Source organism: Carassius carassius, chromosome 37 (assembly GCF_963082965.1).
Source record: "Carassius carassius chromosome 37, fCarCar2.1, whole genome shotgun sequence".
Lineage (NCBI taxonomy): Eukaryota > Metazoa > Chordata > Actinopteri > Cypriniformes > Cyprinidae > Carassius > Carassius carassius.
The window spans coordinates 14,695,236-14,712,397 of record NC_081791.1 but is presented as its reverse complement, the minus strand read 5'-3'; the positions used below and the strand labels follow the sequence as shown (position 1 = coordinate 14,712,397).

General features: G+C 38.1%; 1 protein-coding gene across 1 annotated transcript in view; it reads left to right on the top strand.

Annotated features, from left to right (window-relative positions):
• LOC132118124 (laminin subunit beta-1-like) overlaps positions 1 to 17,162 on the top strand; it is a 36,457-nt gene extending 19,295 nt beyond the window's left edge. The window contains exons 5-35 of the mRNA XM_059527685.1: positions 1,140 to 1,213; positions 1,333 to 1,521; positions 1,645 to 1,708; positions 2,650 to 2,852; positions 2,952 to 3,072; positions 3,150 to 3,338; positions 3,428 to 3,607; positions 3,798 to 3,910; positions 4,013 to 4,092; positions 4,625 to 4,781; positions 5,895 to 6,035; positions 6,113 to 6,274; positions 6,949 to 7,070; positions 8,479 to 8,599; positions 9,293 to 9,485; positions 9,656 to 9,799; positions 9,948 to 10,179; positions 11,270 to 11,433; positions 11,506 to 11,730; positions 11,831 to 12,045; positions 13,201 to 13,297; positions 13,378 to 13,750; positions 14,015 to 14,199; positions 14,669 to 14,916; positions 15,011 to 15,226; positions 15,306 to 15,450; positions 15,703 to 15,910; positions 16,003 to 16,144; positions 16,276 to 16,452; positions 16,570 to 16,729; positions 16,929 to 17,162. Of these exons, the coding sequence (XP_059383668.1) occupies positions 1,140 to 1,213; positions 1,333 to 1,521; positions 1,645 to 1,708; positions 2,650 to 2,852; positions 2,952 to 3,072; positions 3,150 to 3,338; positions 3,428 to 3,607; positions 3,798 to 3,910; positions 4,013 to 4,092; positions 4,625 to 4,781; positions 5,895 to 6,035; positions 6,113 to 6,274; positions 6,949 to 7,070; positions 8,479 to 8,599; positions 9,293 to 9,485; positions 9,656 to 9,799; positions 9,948 to 10,179; positions 11,270 to 11,433; positions 11,506 to 11,730; positions 11,831 to 12,045; positions 13,201 to 13,297; positions 13,378 to 13,750; positions 14,015 to 14,199; positions 14,669 to 14,916; positions 15,011 to 15,226; positions 15,306 to 15,450; positions 15,703 to 15,910; positions 16,003 to 16,144; positions 16,276 to 16,452; positions 16,570 to 16,729; positions 16,929 to 17,065 (5,177 nt within the window). The 3' untranslated portion in view covers positions 17,066 to 17,162. The remainder of the gene's footprint in view (positions 1 to 1,139; positions 1,214 to 1,332; positions 1,522 to 1,644; positions 1,709 to 2,649; positions 2,853 to 2,951; positions 3,073 to 3,149; positions 3,339 to 3,427; positions 3,608 to 3,797; positions 3,911 to 4,012; positions 4,093 to 4,624; positions 4,782 to 5,894; positions 6,036 to 6,112; positions 6,275 to 6,948; positions 7,071 to 8,478; positions 8,600 to 9,292; positions 9,486 to 9,655; positions 9,800 to 9,947; positions 10,180 to 11,269; positions 11,434 to 11,505; positions 11,731 to 11,830; positions 12,046 to 13,200; positions 13,298 to 13,377; positions 13,751 to 14,014; positions 14,200 to 14,668; positions 14,917 to 15,010; positions 15,227 to 15,305; positions 15,451 to 15,702; positions 15,911 to 16,002; positions 16,145 to 16,275; positions 16,453 to 16,569; positions 16,730 to 16,928) is intronic.

Below are 17,162 nucleotides of genomic sequence, written 5' to 3'. Positions count from 1 at the left end.
CATTTGGTATGCTGGGTTTATGAAGGGCGTCTCAAGAACCAATTTCTCCTTCATGGGATCTGGTTCTGGTGCTTGATGCACTTTCTGTGACTCCATTTGAGCCACTGGACAAGGCTGACCTGAAATTATTTGCATTTAAGCTGCTGTTAACTTTGGCTTCAGCAAAGTGCGTGAGTGACTTTCACTCACTCTCTGTACATTCAGTGTGTAACCTAGTCTTGCTTTTATGCCCAAGGTGGTCAATTATATTATTCCTCTTGAGTTTAATCCACTGCCTTTTGCTTCAGCAGAACAGCAAAGGCTGAATACGTTATGTCTGGTGTGTGCTTTACATATTTACATGGAGAGAACAAAGGTTCAGAGAGAGTGATCAGCTGTTTGTGTCTTAAAATGGTAAAATGGTGGAACTTGTATCTCAGTGGAGAAGAATTGTTGAATAAGTTATGTTTTTTTTTTTTGCGCACAGAAAGTATTTTTGTAGCATCACAAAATTGAAGTTGAGCCACTGATGTCAAATGGACTGTTACTGGTGTCCTTGCTAGGTTTCTGGACCTGGGAACATAACAGTTGTGTTGCTGTCTATGGGAGGGTCAGGGAGCTCTCCGATTTCATCAAAAATATCTTAATTTGTGCTCTGAAGATAAACAAAGATCTTATGGGTTTTGGAACAACATGAGGGTGAGTAATTAATTACAGAATTTTCATTTTTGAGTGAACTATCCTTTTTTACCAGGCCTATAATAGTTTATTTGGTTGGCAGGAGACTTTGAGACAGGCAATCTGGCAATACAGGAGTTAGAATATCCCATAATGAGGCACCAAAACGTATGCTTGAAAGAGAACAATAGGTTATTTGCCTAACCCTGGTTCTCTGATAGCATTAAGTGAGGTGTCTAACCGGAACACCTTCCTTGCTGTGTGAAGCAAGGAAGAGGTGACCTATAAACTTTTATACAGAGGGGAGGGAGCCACTACCTGACACAACGTCATGTCTGCCAGCCAACTGGTGCTAGCGTAATGGTATTGTGCTTCTGAGGAATACACAGAAGGGGCTTATTCCAAAGTGAGACACCTCACTTAATGCTATCAGAGATCCGTGGTTACGCAAATAACCTAATCTTTTGTCTTATTGTGTGCAGGAGAGGAGAATGTCAGTATTAGACTGAATCTTGAGGCCGAGTTCCATTTTACTCATCTCATCATGAAGTTTAAAGTATGTATGCAATATAAATGGAAGTACATAAGCACAACAATATATTTCAGTAATAGATAAATATATATGTCAGTAAAAGTGAACCAACTTCCTATCTCCTTCTGTTTGCATTTCCACAGACATTTAGGCCTGCTGCTATGATAATTGAGCGTTCTTCTGATTTCGGCCATACATGGAAGCCATATCGCTACTTTGCGTACAACTGCACCAAGACTTTTCCCCGGATTCCTGCCCACTTGCTGCGGTTTATTGATGAGGTCATCTGTGAGGAGCGCTACTCTGACATTGAGCCGTCCACTGAAGGAGAGGTGTGTGTGTGCTGAGATTATTTTAATAAGGATATGTTGTAATCTGTTTGTTTTTTATGTTACTCTTGAGTGTAGCATTCACCCACAGTCCCACTATATGATTGTATTAATATTCTTTTTTAGGTCATCTACAAAGTGCTTGATCCTGCGATCCATGTCAAAGACCCATACAGTCTTGACATTCAGGGTTAGTGAAATGTAACAAATCTTTTTCCATGTAACTGTTGTGTAATATTTTTTATAAAAATATATTTCTCCTATTCTAAATGGGATTATTACTCACCATCCAAGAAGTTGACGAGTTTATTTCTTCATCAGAACATATTTGGAGCAAATTAGCATTACATCACTTGCTCACCAATGGAGTGAATACAGTGATCCATCAGAATGTGAGTCCAAACCACTGATTAAAAAATCACAATAATCAACAAGAATCCATTCCGTAAATTAATGTCTCGTGAAGTAAAAAGCTGTGTGCTCGTAAGAAAAATCCATCGTTATGGTGTTTGAACATTAAACCGACACTTCTAGCCAAAATGTGATCAAATAATCCATGATAATGATTCCTCCTGTGAAAAAGTCCTTCCACTATTGTCTTCTGACATCAAACTTCACTGACATATTCGTTTAGATCTGTTTTGGATGGTTTTTGTGTAAACAGAGCTTGATCTGTCCATATTTCTCTCCTGACTTTTTTTTTACCGAAGAAAACAATATTACAGATAGAAGACTTGTTTGAAGTTTCATCATAATGATGGATTTGTTTCTTACAAACAAATAGCTTTTCACTTCACAAGACATTAATTGATGGACTGGAGTCATGTGGATTATTGTGATGTTTTTATTAGCCGTTTGGACTTTCATTCTGATGGCACCCATTCATTGCAGAGGATCCATTGGTGAGTAAGTTTCTCCAAATCTTTTCCAATAAAGAAACAAACTCATCTACATCTTGGATAGCCAGAGGGTAAGTAAAGTTTTAGAAAACATTTTGTGTTTACATTTCTTCACTGAACTTTTACTTAAGCCAATTTTTCTCTCATTTACTGTAGTGAGTGTTCATTTTGTGTATACAGCACTGCATTTAATGCAGCTGCCAATCACAGTTTGTTAACTATTTTCCCGCAGATTTGTTACGGATCACTAATCTCCGGATAAACTTCACTAAACTGCACACTCTGGGTGATAACCTGCTTGATCGGCGTCCGGAAGTTCTGCAGAAATATTACTATGCGCTGTATGAGCTGGTTGTGCGTGGCAGCTGCTTCTGCTACGGTCACGCGTCAGAGTGCGCACCAGTACCCGGAGTGACCTTCAGGTATCCAGGCATGGTGGGTATTGGTCAAACTGATTTCAAATAACAGCTTGAATATTGTTTGATTGTGAATGGAGCACACTATTTAACAAATCCCATCTTTTTGATTGGACAGATTCATGGACGTTGCGTGTGTAAGCACAACACTGTGGGATTAAACTGTGAGCACTGTAGAGATTTCTACCATGATGCACCCTGGAGACCCGCTGAGACTGATAACGCACATACATGCAGGGGTAAGACACTGTACACACACATGAAGTTCAATACACATACAAATGGCAAATAAGTCTTCACTTGTGATTTTTCCCAGAATGCAACTGTAACGGTCACTCCAACCAGTGTCATTTTGACATGGCGGTGTACCTGGCTACGGGGAACGTCAGTGGAGGTGTGTGTGACAACTGTCTCCACAACACCATGGGTCGCAACTGTGAAACCTGTAAACATTTTTACTATCAGGATCCAACTAAAGACATCAGAGACCCGGCAGCATGTATCCGTAAGTTGTTCATTTCCATTGGATTCTCTTTTTGTGCGTGGTTTTCTCCTGTCTGTTGTTCATGTCGTTTCCTTTGTGTGTGTGTGCAGCCTGTGACTGTGACCCAGTGGGATCTGTGGAGGGAGGAGTTTGTGACAGTCATACTGATCTGGATCTGGGTATGATTGGAGGTCAGTGTCGCTGTAAGGAGAATGTCAAGGGTCAGCGCTGCGACTACTGCAAAGAGGGACACTATGGACTCAGTCTTGACAACCCATTAGGATGCCAGCGTAAGTGATTGTGTGTGTTTAGTGGATGTAAAGTCAGTTCTTCTCAAGTTCCTCATGAACATGTTCACCTTACATTTGAAACTGTCCGGATTTGAAACAGTTAAAAAATTTTGGTCCCTCTAAAATTTTATAATCATTAAGGGGCCTCTGTATTTGATATTTATTTTGCTTATGTGTATGTCATTGGCAGCATGTAACTGTGACCCCCGTGGCATCACTATGATTGGGGCTCCGTGTGATCAGATCAGTGGTGACTGCTCCTGTAAGAGATACGTAACTGGCCGCTATTGCAATCAGTGCCTGGTACAACTTCACTCTCTCCTTAAGCAATAACCAGCACAAAAATATTAGCAGTTTTAAGATTTAAAATGCAGAAAATGCCTGTATGAATTTGTTTGTGTACAGCCTGAACACTGGGGACTCAGTAATGATCTGGCTGGTTGCAGACCCTGCGATTGTGACTTTGGTGGAGCAACCAATAACAGGTGAGTTACTGATGTTAGTTATTGCACTGAAATGTGTATTTACCCTTGATTAGCAATACGGAAGTGTCTGGTATCTGGGTGTAGTTTTGATTTGCCAAGATTAAAGTCCTGCATTCTTTTGGGATTTGACTGGGATGGGTACTGAAGTAAGGAACTATTTAATTAGTTTAGAGAATTGAACTGAAAGGAAGTGCCCAACTGCAAGGTGAAAATAATGAACATTTTGAATCTATTTTCCAGATGTTTTTTTTATGTATTTCTTCCCTATAAATATTTTTCCCATTTTACATAATGTATAATAAATACAATTTTAACTATATATATATATATGTGAAATGTGATTTTAACTATATAATTTTAACTATATATATATATATGTGAAAATGTGAAAAAACACTGAGGAAAAGGTTGAGGGCTTCTACAGAATATGCACTGATTTCATTATGAAAACAAATCATTAAACTCTTGATTTGAAGCATTTTGAAGATATCTATGACAATATTCTCTAAACTCTGTTCTCTTTCACCTTCAGATGCAGGATGGACAACGGTCAGTGTGACTGTCGGCCTCATCTGATTGGTCGGCAGTGTTCTGAAGTGGAGCCTGCGTTTTTCTGTGCTTCTCTAGATTATAACAAGTATGAAGCAGAGGAAGCTATAGGTCGCTCCCCTGATGATCCTACTCTTCCAGTGAGTAATGCGCAATTGCACGGAGATCACATTTCTAAAATCCACCTAATACTGGCATTTTAACTATGTATTATTTTTCCTTTTGGCAGCCATAACTATGCAGAGTTCATGTCATATTATCAGGGTACTGCTATAAATCTTCCTGTTGTTATGAATAGGTGTCTGTTCTGCTCTTGGGGGTGATGCTGGTCTCATGGGTCACGGAAACAGGATCAGGCACATAAATTGAGAGATTAATATGTGCATGCCTGTAAAAGAATTCCCCAATTTTTGGGTTCAGCTGGATCTTTCAGTCTTTAAACGTTGATTTAATGTGTAAAATGTAAAAATGTCTACTTTGTGGGTTTACATTCATGTGAGATGAACCCTCAGGTAACTTCACAACCACAGCTCAAAACAATCAGAGCGGCATGGCTATCTGATACCATCATAACCTCTGAGTCACACTGAGGTTTGGTAGTAGCTTCAGCTTTAGTTATTCAATGGTTAAAGATTCAGTTTTTCCTTTTTTTCTTTTACAGTTAAAATGAATCTTTCACAAATATATTAATATTTTCAATTAATTTTTCTTGTCTTTTTTTCATTGTAATTTAATGAGGTTTTTCCAGGATAGGTCACTGTACCCCCCTCAGTAACTCTGTGGCTTACACAAACAAACACAGAGACTGCAGAATGCTCCACAGCTGAAGTGACCCAGAATAAGATCAGAGAGCAGAAGAGATGCCAGCCTGTCAGGGAGAGTTATTAATGCCCACCACACATATAAACACACACCAGCACTGTCTGGTTCACACAGTCTCTCACACTCTTCCCCATCATCATTCCAGTTCACACTTTCTCAGCCTGTCACCTCACTCACCTTTTTCAGAATGGGTGTCATGTTGTGTTCAAATGTTTGTCGTAGGTAAGAAGGTTTTTAATGGTGTTAAAAAAGACTCTTATCCTCACCAAGACTGCATTACATTGAAAATGTTCTGACTGTGTGCAGAGTATATATAATTCATAATGGAGCAGTTGTAGAAGAATTAATATGAGAGCATGGAGATTCTGGACATATATATATATATAAATGTAATATCATGAATATTATATAGTTTGTGTGTTTGTTCTTAGGGCAACCTAAGGCCTCAGGCTGAGACTGACTGTGTGCAGCATCTCAACAATCAGCTGAGAAGAAACCGGCGTCATCATCGCCGGCACATCGCCCAACAGCAGAGGGCAGCACTGAGACGCATCCGACAGTTGCAGCAAACTGTAAGTAGCAGATAACTCCACATCCGCATTCACACAGCTGTATCTAGTTTAATATTAATCTGTGAATCTGTTTTCAGCCCAGTGTAAGCACAGTGCATAGAGAGAGACAACCGGGTCAGATGGTCACATGGACCGGGCCGGGCTTCGCTCGGGTTAAAGACGGCGCTGGCCTCGAGTTCATCATCAGCAACATCCCTTACGCTATGGAATATGACATTATGATCAGATACGAGCCAGAGGTGTGTGGTCTGAAACACTTGAGAGATTATTTCAAAACATAATAACTGATTACTAGCTGGTAGGTAATCTTAGAAACCAGCTACCACGGTTCAAAACACAAATAAGTTAAAACCAGTTTAAATGTCCTTAAACACTTCGAAAAATTATTTTCTTCCTTAGTATTTTTTACTTAGTATTTTAGTATTTACTTAGTATTTTTGTCTTATTTTTCAATATAAACATTCTTAAATCAGTACAGTAAAGACAATAAAGAAGGAAAATTACATTGTTTAAAGTTTTGTTTTTCTGAAAAATAAATCAAAATTAAGTGAGTTTAAGCTTAAAACAAGAAAAACATGTCTGACAGTGAGGTCAGAAAAATAATTCAAATATTAAACTGTTTTTTTCTTACCTCATTCACAGATTTTTTTCTTCTTCTGGTTATAAGCATAAACCCACTTAATGTTATTTTTTGTTGCTGTTTTTTTCAGGTAAATTTATTTTGATTAAAGAAACATTTGTACTGGACAATCATACAATGCCCCCCCACCCCTCCCCAAATTCCCCCTAAAAACAAAAAAAAAATTGCATATATACTGTACTTAATAAAATATCTCAAAATCTCATCTTTGATTTAAAGTTAATGATACTGTATTGTTAATCATTTTGTCTGTTCTTTTTTGTTTGCATCCAGTCCACAGAGGACTGGGAGGCTCTAGTGAGCATCACGTCTGTGGATTTACCCACAAGTCTTCGCTGTGGAAACATGCTGCCCACAGAGCAGATGTACACAGTCACAATGTCCCACCACAGGAGGTAATACCATTGTGTTTATGTCTGTGTGTGTCCGTGTTTACCTGACATATCAGGAATGCTTCGTTTTTGGATGCAATTACTTACTGATATTTCTTTGTAAGCACTCCATTCATAGTTAGTGTAGTGTAGACATATGTATTATTGCATATTATGTACAAAATACTTTTGTAAGTTTGTTTAAGCCACCTTAACTTCATGGGAAACCGAGTTCCACAGCAGTTGTTTTGATCATTTACCTGCAACAGGTGAGTTTTTGGGTGCCATTGCAATCTGACTCTAATCTGATTTCTGGCCTTGTCCCAGGGATCAGGGAATGCAGGAGCAAATTAGACTCTGTCAAGAGCTGCATAACCTTTTGAGCAAACATTTTTTAAATATAAAAAATAAGATACTGGCAGAGTGAGAAAGAGAGAGAAAATGAAAGGAGGGAGGGAGGGAGCCATGTGAGTTCAGGAAGTTCAGTCTGGATATATTACCGGTCTAAGTCTTTCGATGGAAAAATAAAACCCAGGCAGGAGATAAGACTTCTCAGACATTGTCAGGCTGGTGGAGCTGCTGTCTAACCCAGGGAAACTAAACAAGGGTGGCTGTCTGGTGCTGGAATGGGATTTGAGTCAATGAATGTTGTAACATAGGGAAAGGAAGCAGCTGGATGTGCTCCACCCAGTTAAAGCTGGTCAAATATACTGGTCTTTGTGAATAAAAATACTAATCATATCTCACATGGCACTTTCATATTTCTGTGATATACACTACCATTCAAAAGTTTGGGGTCAGTTATTCATTTATTTTATTATTATTTATTTATTTCCCCCCAAAATATTAAGGTTTTTATTAGAATGATAATAATTTGAATGATTTCTGGAGGATCATGTGACACTGAAAACTGAATAATGATGCTGAAAATTCAGCGTTGCCATCACAGAAATAAATTACATTTGAAAACATATTCAAATAGATAATAGTTATTTTAAATCACAATAATATTTCACAATATTACACATTATTTTTGCTGTCTTTTTTCTTATTAAATAATTGCAGCCTTGGTGAGCATATGTAAGAGACTTTATTTTCCTTCCTTTTTGGATTAGCATAAAAACAAACTTTTAAATGGAAGTGTGTCCATCTTCAAAATGTGTTTTTATTTCAATTGGAAAAGTCGTATATGATTATGATCTTCTGAAATTGGTCACAGTGTTTTGTCATGCCATAACATTTCTTTGTATTATATATTTTTAAGTCATTTAGAATAATTAGACATTAAATTTAAGATTTTCACTGGATCTCATCAGACTTTTGGACCTCATTGTTTAGACATTTTGTAATTGATATGTAGAGTAAAAGAAAATAAATATGTATGATTAGACTGTTAATGAATATTGTTATAATGGTTTGTAACACTTGACAGGTTTGTTGAAATGCCAAGGCCCTTTTGCTTTGAGCCAAACAACCAGTATGTGGTGTCCATCCGTTTCCAGCGTCATGCCGTGTCTCACCGACATCTCACCGCCTTCACTCTGATAGACTCAGTAAGGATCCTCTCTCATTTATCATCCTCAGTCATTTTTACATATTATTAAAATCTTAAAGGGATAGTTCACCCAACAAAGAAAATTGTCATTAATTACACACCCTCATGTTGTTCCAAGCCCTTCATTCATTAATAAAGATATTTTTGATGAAATCCGAGAGCTTTCTAACTCTGCATACTAGACAGCAAGGGTCCAACCATGTTCGAGGCCTAGAAAGGTAAGGACATCGTTAAAGTAGTCCATGTGACATCAGTGGTTCAATTCTAATGTTATTGAGCTAGGGGATTACTATTTGTGTGGAAAGAAAACAAAAAAATTTCTACTTCATTCAATAATATATTCAACGTTGCTATTTCTTTTTTTGTTTGTTTTTTTGCACACAAAAAGTATTCTCCTAGCTTCAAAACAGTCCATTGTGACATCAGTGGTTCAACTGTAATATTTTAATGATGCCCAACTAAATAATGAGTAATTAATGACAGAATTTACATTTTTGGGTGAACTGTACCTTTTTAAAACAAGGAAAGCATGTGTTGCAATTTCCTAACCACAGTTAAAACAAATACTGCCCCCTGCTGGTGCATTAACATAATTGTTGAGACTTCTGTTCATCTAATAATGACAAGTGCTTACTCTTTCTCTCTCTCTCTCTCTCTCTCTCTCTCTCTCTCTCTCTCTCTCCCCCCACAGCTTGTACTAATACCCAGGTATGATGAACTCCCAGGTTTCAAGGGTGACGACACCCCAGATGAGCGTCGACGTCAGGAGATGGAGTTGTACATGTGTTTGGATTCCTTCATGACCTTGCCGATGCCTGCGCTGGCCGAGCTGTGCACTACTCTCATCTGCAGCATCTCCGCAATCATGCATAACGGTGCCCTGGGTGAGTCACACAGTGGTGAGGTCAAAGCTGGAGATCCCTCTACAATGTCCTGTCAGAACAACAGTCACATCACAGTCACATCACTTCATTTTTTATTCAGATCAATCTCATGCTGTTGTTTAGATTCTTATGAATGGCTTGATAATAGTATGAACTTTTTATTTCTGCAGCATGTCAGTGTAACCCTCAGGGTTCACTGAGTGCCGAGTGTGATAAAGTCGGGGGTCAATGCCACTGTAAACCCAATGTTATTGGCCGTAAATGTGATCAGTGTGCGCCGGGGACATACGGATTTGGGCCATATGGCTGCTCTGGTAAGAGTAACTGATATTTAAATGAATAATGCCATCTTTGTTTTTTTAATATGGTAACTGTCTATTTTTTCACAAATGTCGTTTAGATTTTAAATAAATTTGACATATTTCTCATTGGTCCTAACTCCCTTTTCTCTGCCCGCATCAGTATGTGACTGCCACTCTCAGGGCTCTGTAGGGCATCAGTGTGACCCTGTGACGGGCCAGTGTCCGTGTCAGCATGGGGCGACTGGCCGCCAGTGCTCTGAATGCCAGCCAGGTCAGTGGGGATTTCCAAACTGTAGACAGTGCCAGTGTAATGGCCATGCGGAGAGCTGTGACCCTGAAACGGGTGCCTGTTATGAGTGCAGAGACTACACAGCTGGACAGTTGTGTGAGAGGTGAGAGACTGTATAATGAGGACAATACACTGACTAAATCAGTGTTAATTAATTACATTTGAATCAATGATTTATGTCACAAAGTGATGCATGCCATGCAAAGGAGGGAAAGCTGTCACAATCTTTATATCAAATATGACAAATTATTAAAGCAATTTTATTGAGCAGCAAATCAGCATATTAGAATGCTTTCTGAAAGGGTCATGTGACATTGAAGACTGGAGTAATGGATGTAGAAAATTCAGCTTTGCCACAGAAATAAATTATTTTAATAAATATTTTAAAACATATTCATATAGATAAGTTATTTTAAATAGTTATTTTAAATCGCAATATTTCATAATATTACTGTTTTACTGTATTTTTCTTATTAAATAGCATATATACTGTAAGAGACTTTCTAAAACAGTTAAAATAAGTAAAACAGTAAAAATGTAATCTTTTAAAGACAAAAAATGAAACGCAGCGATTTTTTACAAAGCTCAGCTTTTTAAAAAAGTGAGGTGTGCTCTGATTGGCCAGCTATCCAGTGCGTTGTGATTGGTTGAATACCTCAAGTGTGTGATGGAAATGTTACGCCCCTCACCAAACTGTGATCCCATCTGTGAACTGCGACTCCACGACATGGCGCCGGCAGCAACAGAAAGAAAAAAAATTAAGCCTTCTTTCTTTACATGAACATTTGGATGGCATTATGCAAATCTTCCCACATTGTGACATAGAGATGTGTGGGCATGTTATAACCAGCCGTTTTAGGGGGGCATGGTTGACTTTTAACTTTTATAAAGAATATCTCTTTGGATTTGAGACTTTAGTCTCTGCAACTTTACAGATCTTCTTTATGCACCAAGAGCTCGTAACACTCCAAAGAGAAAAGAAAATTTTATATCGCATCATATGACCCCTTTAACAAAATAATAATAAATTAATAATAATTAATATGTGGTATTATGCTAATATGCATGTATCCTTAGGCTGCCCTGTAATAAGTGTAGTTAGACAAGACTTAAAGTAATTAATTAGAAATAAAATGAATAAGATATTATTCTCTAAAGACATGTATCTATTATTCTGCCCTTTCTTACTTTAGGTGTGCAAACGGTTTTTATGGTAACCCAATATTGGGTTCAGGCGAGCACTGTCGCCCCTGTCCATGTCCAGGACACCCTGACAGCGGACACTCTAATGGAGCTTCCTGTCACATGGAATATGCCTCCAACCAGATCCTCTGCCAGTGTGGTGAAGGATATGCAGGTAAAATAGTGTCTCAAAATTAATAGTTTATAATTCTCATTAACTAGGTTTACTGACAGTGTTCTCTCTCAGGTCCTCGCTGTGATCGCTGTGCCCCTGGGTACTATGGGGTTCCTGAGCAGCCTGGAGGGACGTGCCAGCCGTGTCAGTGCAACAGGAACATTGACCCCCAGGACCCAGAGTCATGTGACCCACGAACCGGCCAATGCCTCAGGTGCCTGTATAACACTGACGGCCACTCGTGTTCCGAGTGTAAACCAGGTTATTATGGAAATGCACTCACTCAGGACTGTAGGCGTAAGTACAGTGACTCTTATGCTTCAAAATGTAATTGCATTTACAATTACTGACAATTAATGCATTTATGTGTAATTCTGCACTCTGTCTCATCCTGCAGGCTGTACTTGTGTAACTGCAGGCACTGTAGATGGCTACTGTACTGATGGAGTGTGTCACTGTGATAAACGGACTGGCCAATGTCCCTGCAAGCCAAATATCATTGGCCACAACTGTGACAATTGTGCCCCCAACCACTGGAACTTTGGCTCAGACTTTGGATGTGAACCCTGCGAATGTGCCCAACCAAATTCCCTCAGTACCCACTGCAACATGGTATGTTCTGTGGCATGCAGTATCTTTCTTCATCATTACATCTGTATGTTATCAGGGTTAGTCTCTCAAGATTGAAACCTCAACATAAAACAATATATAATAATAAACACATAGGTTGAGGTAAAATGGCACGAGCAGACGTGACTATACATTACAACAGAGGTAGACAAACCCCCAAATGTGATTAAATGAACATGGCAACTGTTTATTGTTATGCAAAAACATGCAAAAACATTAAATGCTACTAAGATTGAAATTATATTTGTTATCTCCTCACGAGAATGACAGGGTAGAAGAGGAACAGACAATAAATAACAGAGACAATAAATATAAAGAATATACAATGAAGTACAAGACGATAAAAAAAATGCAATAAAGTACAAAGCAAGGGGACATAACAAAAATAAACAATGATAAATGTATTATGTACTTTGGAATTTACTTTTTTTAAATTGCCAATATACATGCTACAAAATATTTTTTAAATATATAAAAATTTTATAAAAATTTATTTAGCAAGGATGTGTTATGTTACAAAATATTTCTAATTCAAATAAATGCTGCTCTTTTTAACTTTCTGTTCTTCAGATATTCTTGAAAATCTAAAAATATGGTCACAGTTTCCACAAGAATATTAAGCAGCCTATTATAGATAATAATAGAAAAAGTTTCTTGAGCACCAAATCAGCATATTAGAATTATTTCCTATCACAATTAAAAAAAAATTAGTAATAATGGATGCAGAAAATTCAGCTTTGACATCACAGGAATTAATTACTTTTTAAATAGAATTTTTTTATTTTAAATTGTAATAATATTTAATAATATTATTATTTTTGCTGTTTTCAATCAAATAAATTTATCATTGATGAGCATAAGATAGACCAGACTTTTGAATGATAGTGTTTCTTGCATAAGTAAAAACATTAAAATTTTATATCTAAACTTAAAAAGACAAACTAGAATAGATATCTAAAAATGTATTACCTCAAACAGATGTATCAGACATTTTAGACTTATATTACGATCAAAGATGCTTCAGATACATTTTTTTATTTATAATTAATTAATCTCATTTTTTGTTTTCTGAACAGAGACTGGATTTTAATGGTTTTATGGCATAATAATTTTCTTCTTCTGCCTCTATACTTGTAGTTCAGTGGCCAGTGTCATTGTCAGCCAGGTTTTGGAGGGCAACAGTGCAGTGAATGTGAGGCATTTCACTGGGGTGATCCCAGAGTGCATTGTGAAGGTGAGTAGAGCACATACAGTACACTTACTCCTGTTTCATCTCTGTGTCATATCATTATTCCTTCATCTCCCTCTGATCAGAGTGTGACTGCCACCCTCTGGGGTCCGAGATGGTTCAGTGTGACCGTGTAACAGGAGCATGTTTGTGTAAGAAGGAGGCTTCAGGACGTCGCTGTGAAGAGTGCTCCCGTGGCTTTACCGGAAACTTCCCAAAGTGTGTTCCCTGTCATCCCTGCTTCCAGCTATGGGATGATGCTGTGTGCCAGATCAGCAGAGATCTGACTCACATTAAGGATGTCATTGCCATGATCCTAGAAGAGGGTGTGGTTCCCGGAGTCAACGATAGCCGCATACGTGAACTAGAGAAGAAGCTCGCACAGATTCAAGACCTGATTCGAGATGGAGACAGAGAGGGAATCTATAGCCTAATAAGCCAGGCCATTGATGACTTGAGGTAATGTTTGCACAGTGGAAATGTATTATTACTTTAGTAAAGCTTGCAGACAGGGTCTAAAAATCATTTGTGTCACCTACATTAACAAAGATAACTTTATATTATCAATCTTGTAGTTAAATTTAAACTATGTATTATTTTGCAAACACTATTTTATTATGCACCAAACATAAAATGTTAGTTGCGTTGGCACTTTGCTATTATAAAATTCTGGACTTTGGTTTCACATTTCATTTTTTTCCATTCAAATGGACATATTTTCAGAGCGGAGATAGCTTTGACTGATGGGCGTCTGATGGGTGTAAGTCGGGAGCTGAATGTGACGGCAGACCTTGACAATGCTCTGAAACGAAACCTAACTGCAATGGAGAAAGAACTGAAGGACTTGAACAATACACTTCACCGACTGCGCAGAGAGCTGGAGAAATACCACGATGCTGGATTGAAAGGTAAAGTAGTATTTAGTTAAAAATATAGACATATGACATTTATTGAATTCAACATCCACAATTAATAATGAAAAATAATGCTCAATTACTTGATTAGTTTGTAATCTTTTAATCAAAATTCCTTGAAAAAAAATAACTTTTCTAAAAGGTATTTGGAATGTAAAATATGAACTAATAGCCAAATAACTACGTGAGTATTATTTAGCAAACAAACCTGCATTCCATTTTCATATGTAAAATCTACTTTTCACCATCCAATCAATAAAATAAAAGTCTTTTTTGTTGTTTGTCCTGTTTTCCTGTCACATACATATGTTACATTCTAAAAGTACAATGGATTGCAAATGACACTTTACAATTTTAAAATCCAATCCTTTAAATTAGCAGGGAAACCACCTTTTCATTCACTCATTCATTTTTTTCAAAAACATTTAAGCTGTTAATGTCTTTTGTCGTTTTTGTTTTACAGAGCAGTTTGAAAACGTTCGCATGTACTACCAGATTTCATTGAATTCAGAGAAGCGCTGTAATGCCTCCGTATATGGACCCCAGAGTCCTGTGGAACAGTCTGAAGACACACGTAACCGTACCGAAGCTCTGCTGAAAGAAAGAAAAGACAGCTTCATGCGTACAGTCACCGCCAATAAGAAATCTTTGTCTGAACTGGAGGAAAAAACTCATGAGATTGACCGAAAACTCGAGCGCCTCAACAACAAGGTAGAGACTTTGGTCAAATCTTTGGCTTGAGACCTGGAAGGGAGTATCATGAATCTATATCAGTGACGCATTCTTAATTTTCTTATGTTTTAAGGTATGTGGGGGCCATGGCAATGCTAGTGCTAATAGTAGCTGTCCAGATAGCCCCTGTGGAGGAGCTGGCTGCCGTGATAGCGATGGTCTGCTGAAGTGTGGAGGGAAAGAATGTAAAGGAACTGTTGGTGCCTCATTGAAGGCCCTGGACAATGCTAAAGATGTTCATAAGAACCTGACCACGACCAGTGAGGAGCTACAAACCATTGCTAGAAAGGTAAACGGGTGTCTGTTTGAGCATGTGCAGTGCATTTGTGCTTCGGAAAGAGCCTGAACAATCTCTGCTTAACTCTCAGCTCCGAGACATTGCTACACTCACCCAGACTGTGAAGACTCAAGCGAAGGACACTCTTGATAAAGCCCAGGGCAAGAAAGAACTCTTTGAGAACTCCAACAAGATGCTTAAAGACTTCATTCAGAAGATTAAAGATTTTTTGAATGGTAAGTGGTTGTGATTGCGTTTTCGGTTTTGTTTTTGGGATGTGTGAAATACAGAGGCGTCTAGGGGATAGTTCAGCCAAAAATGAAAATGTATTCACCAATGCTTTTACTTTGCCTGAGGAACAAAAGTTTAAAAAAGAGATCCAGAACTGTCATTTTAACATGTTTAACTATCATAAATTGTCATTAAAAAAAATAAAAATTAAAAACAATAAAAAGCCTTTTTCTTAATACTACAACTGATATATTCAGAGGAGGGAGCAGATCCAGAAAGCATTGAAAAAGTGGCCCAGCAGGTTTTGGCAATCTCCTTGCCAGTAAACAGGACCGTAATACTCAACATCATCGAGCAGATCAAGGCTAACATCGCCAACCTCACCGACGTGGAGGGGGTATTTAATCACACCTCAGAGCAACTGGCCAAAGTCAAGGATCTGCTTAAGAGAGCTCAAGATGCAAAGTAAGCGAGAGAAAACATTGCTTGTTATTTTACACAGAAATCCACATTTATTAAATGACTTTGTATGTGTGTGTGATTTTGTGTTTGCGTAGGGCACAAGCTGAAGTGGTAAGCGATAATATCAATAAAACTAAAGAAGCACTTGAAACCTCTCAGAGTGCCATAAAAAAAGCTGAGAAGGAAATGACCACAGCCTTGGAAAACCTCAAGAATGCCCAGAACATCACTACTACGGTAAAGTTGGCTGCTTACAATTATTTTGTGGAAACTGTATTTTTCTCATGATTGTGTGCAGCATTATTGAAATGATATTGAATCATAGTTTAAGATTTGAATGGATCCGCTTCTGTCTCTTTCCTGAACAGCTTGACAACAAACTCTTAAATTTAGGCAGCAACCTCATGAGTGTGATGATGCGACTGGCCAATTTGTCACATGAAGTGGATTTATTGAAGAATAAAACGGAGCTGAACAGGGAGATGGCAAAAGATGCCAAAGCTCAGTCCGACAATGCAACTCAAGAGGCTGCTGGACTTCAAGAGGTGTGTGTGTGTGTGTGTGTGTGTGTGTGTGTGTGTGTGCACGTCTAGTTATATTTTAGAGCTTCTTCCATTAACATTTATTTATTATATTATTTTGTGCATGTTTGGGTTTAAAAGGAACTGGTAAATGCTGAGAATCGGTATAAGGAGCTGAAAGAGAAGGTGGACTCTGTGGGGGGGACAGGAGAAGGTAACATTAGCCAGAGAGCTAGAGAGATGAAGCAAGAAGCAGAGGAACTGCTGGAGAAAGCCACTACAGGCATAGACACCCTCAGAAGTATGTGTCTAAATGCATTGAACATTTACTAAAGCAAAGCACTGACATTTTATGCTCAAATGAACCTATGAGCCAAGTGTTATTTAATATGTTCTTTTCATACTATCTTTTTGTTATTAAACACTGTAACAAATGGGAATATTTTGAGATGAGATCTTTTCTCATCTTCTTGTTTTTCTGTGTGCCCCCTTTTTTGAAGAACTGGAGAGAAAATTCAACAAGAACGAGCAGAAAATGCAGAAGCAGCGGGATGAATTGGCGGATCTGGAGAAAAAAGTTACAGAAGTCAGAGAGTATATCCGATTGAAAGTCATGGGCTACAACAACTGTCAGTAGGAACTGTAAATAACGGACAAAAGCCTGAAATCAGACTTCAGTCTTCTCAATCACCCCCTGTGTGATTCATATATAGTTCCATTACAACCCAATATTT